Source organism: Acomys russatus, chromosome 14 (genome assembly GCF_903995435.1).
Source record: "Acomys russatus chromosome 14, mAcoRus1.1, whole genome shotgun sequence".
Taxonomy (NCBI): domain Eukaryota; kingdom Metazoa; phylum Chordata; class Mammalia; order Rodentia; family Muridae; genus Acomys; species Acomys russatus.
The window spans coordinates 35,143,942-35,146,173 of record NC_067150.1 but is presented as its reverse complement, the minus strand read 5'-3'; the positions used below and the strand labels follow the sequence as shown (position 1 = coordinate 35,146,173).

The 2,232-nt window shown below is 47.1% G+C and overlaps 1 protein-coding gene across 1 annotated transcript; it reads left to right on the top strand.

Moving 5' to 3' along the window:
* Window positions 1-1,312: 1,312 nt before the first annotated feature.
* LOC127198033 (40S ribosomal protein S17-like) lies at window positions 1,313-1,769 on the top strand. The gene has a single exon (XM_051155835.1). It carries the CDS (start codon window positions 1,328-1,330, stop codon window positions 1,733-1,735), a length of 408 nt encoding a protein of 135 aa, XP_051011792.1. The 5' UTR covers window positions 1,313-1,327; the 3' UTR covers window positions 1,736-1,769.
* The last annotated feature ends 463 nt before the right edge of the window (window positions 1,770-2,232 follow it).

Genomic DNA, 2,232 nt, shown 5'->3' with positions numbered 1-2,232 from the left:
CTGCCTGCATTATTCTTATCTTTAGGATAGACAGGGAGAGGGCAGAAGGGAGGAAAATGAAGGAGAGTAAAGCATAACACACACACATATGAAGATGTCATGGGGAGATTTCTTTTGATGCTTATCTGAAGCACTAAGGAAAAGAAAAGATGGCTACACCAAGGCTTGAAGTGTCTAGGTCACACGGATATAAGCACCAGGATTGAAATGCTAGGCTAATTCACCTAGAAGTCCACAAAACCACATGAGGTGATAGAATAGCAGAGGGAGATGGGTGACTTTCAGAGCTGTTGTGGGGTTATGAGGTAAGAGGCAGGCACAGAGCAACGCATTTGTTTAGAGGCCCAAATGTATGGAAACTGATATGATGATCAAAGATACCATCCTCTCTTTCTCTCTCTCTCCTCTTCTTCCCTCCTTCCCTCCTTCTCTCCCTCCCCTCCTGGCTTCCTTCCTTCTTTCATTTCTATAACAGTCTCTCTGTGGGCCACAGGCTGGCCTCAAGTTCACCTGCCTTTGCTTCTGATGTGCTGGGATTACAGGCATGTGCCACCATGAATAGTACTTCTATGTATTTCTCCCCCCACCCCCGTGTGTGTGTGTGTGTGTGAGTGTGTGTGCTGCTCAAATGTGAGTGTGCCTATGTGTGTACATACATGTATATTTGTAGAGACCAGAGCAGGTTGTCTGATGTCAACCATTATTTCCCTCACTGAGATGGTGTCTGAAGATGGATAGAGAGTCTGTTGAACTTGAAGCTGTCTCTGGATCCACCTATGTCTGCCTAGCCATCATCAAAGCTGGGTTACAGGCATGCAAACCATGCCTGACCTTGGTACACATATGCCAGGGACTCAAACACAGGTCCTCAAGCCTTCAAAGTGTCTCACCCACTGATCCATTCCTTCAGTCCCTCTGTGTGCATCTCAGGATCTAGTCTTCAAAATGATTCCTCCTGCTCTCTCTTCATGCAGTACCCTTCTGGCAAGCTGGGCCAACTCTGTCACTTGAGTTTGGCCAGTGAATTGTGCCAGAGTCAACACTGTAATGCCTCAAGAAGCTAAGCCTCAGTAAACTTGTCTTCCAGAGGCCACCATGTAAGCAATCTGTCAGAGACTGGCTCTGTGATAATGCACTTAAAGTCTGGGCCTTGTTGGATGGCAGTGGCGTATGGCTTTAGTCCCATCACGCTGGAGGCAGAAGCATGTGGATCTCTGTGAATTAGAGGCCAGCCTGGTCTACAGAGCAAGTTCTGGGACAGCCACAGCTACACAGAGAAATTGTATCTTGAAATAGAAAGAAAGGTCTTTTACCGAGACCCGCCAACATGGGCCGCGTTCGCACCAAGACCGTGAAGAAGGCAGCCCGGGTCATCATCGAGAAGTACTACACGCGTCTGGGTAATGACTTCCACACCAACAAGCGCGTGTGCGAGGAGATCGCTATCATCCCCAGCAAGAAGCTTCACAACAAGATAGCCGGCTATGTCACGCATCTGATGAAGCGGATTCAGAGAGGTCCTGTGAGAGGCATCTCTATCAAGTTGCAGGAAGAAGAGAGAGAGAGAAGAGATAATTACGTTCCTGAGGTCTCAGCCCTAGACCAGGAGATCATTGAGGTAGATCCTGACACCAAGGAGATGCTGAAGCTTTTGGACTTTGGCAGTCTCTCCAACCTGCAGGTCACCCAGCCTACAGTTGGGATGAATTTCAAAACACCACGTGGAGCCGTTTAAATCTGTTCTGTCATATTTTCAATAAACCTGAAAAAAAAAAGAAATAGAAAGAAAGAAAAAAAAGAAAGAAAGAAAGAAAGAGGGAGGGAGGGAGGGAAAGAGGGAGGGGAGGCGGTCTGGACCAGCTTCATACAGAAAGCTAGCACACGGAGTACAGGAGCCCGGTTGGGCCTCTCCAGTCATTTACCAAGGCTTTTGCTGTGAGGGGAAGAAAAGCATTTCAGAAGATTCCAGCCCTCCATCAGGCTGTCACTGTAGGAGATACTTCAACTAAAAGGTAGGTTCAACTAAAAAGAAGATTGACACACACATGCCTGCGACCCTAGCACTTAGTATGTAAAGGCAGAAGGATTGTGAGTTCAGGATTAACCTAGACTACATAAGAAGATATTGTCTCAAGGATATTTAATCTTAGCACTCAGGAAGCTGAGGCAGGAGGATCATTGTAAATTTGAGACTAGTCTGATATCCACTGTGAGTTCTAGACCCACCAGGGC

Coding starts and splice junctions, on each gene's coding strand:
- LOC127198033 (XM_051155835.1), top strand. CDS start 1,328: ATGGGCCGCGTTCGCACCAAGACCGTGAAGAAGGCAGCCCGGGTCATC.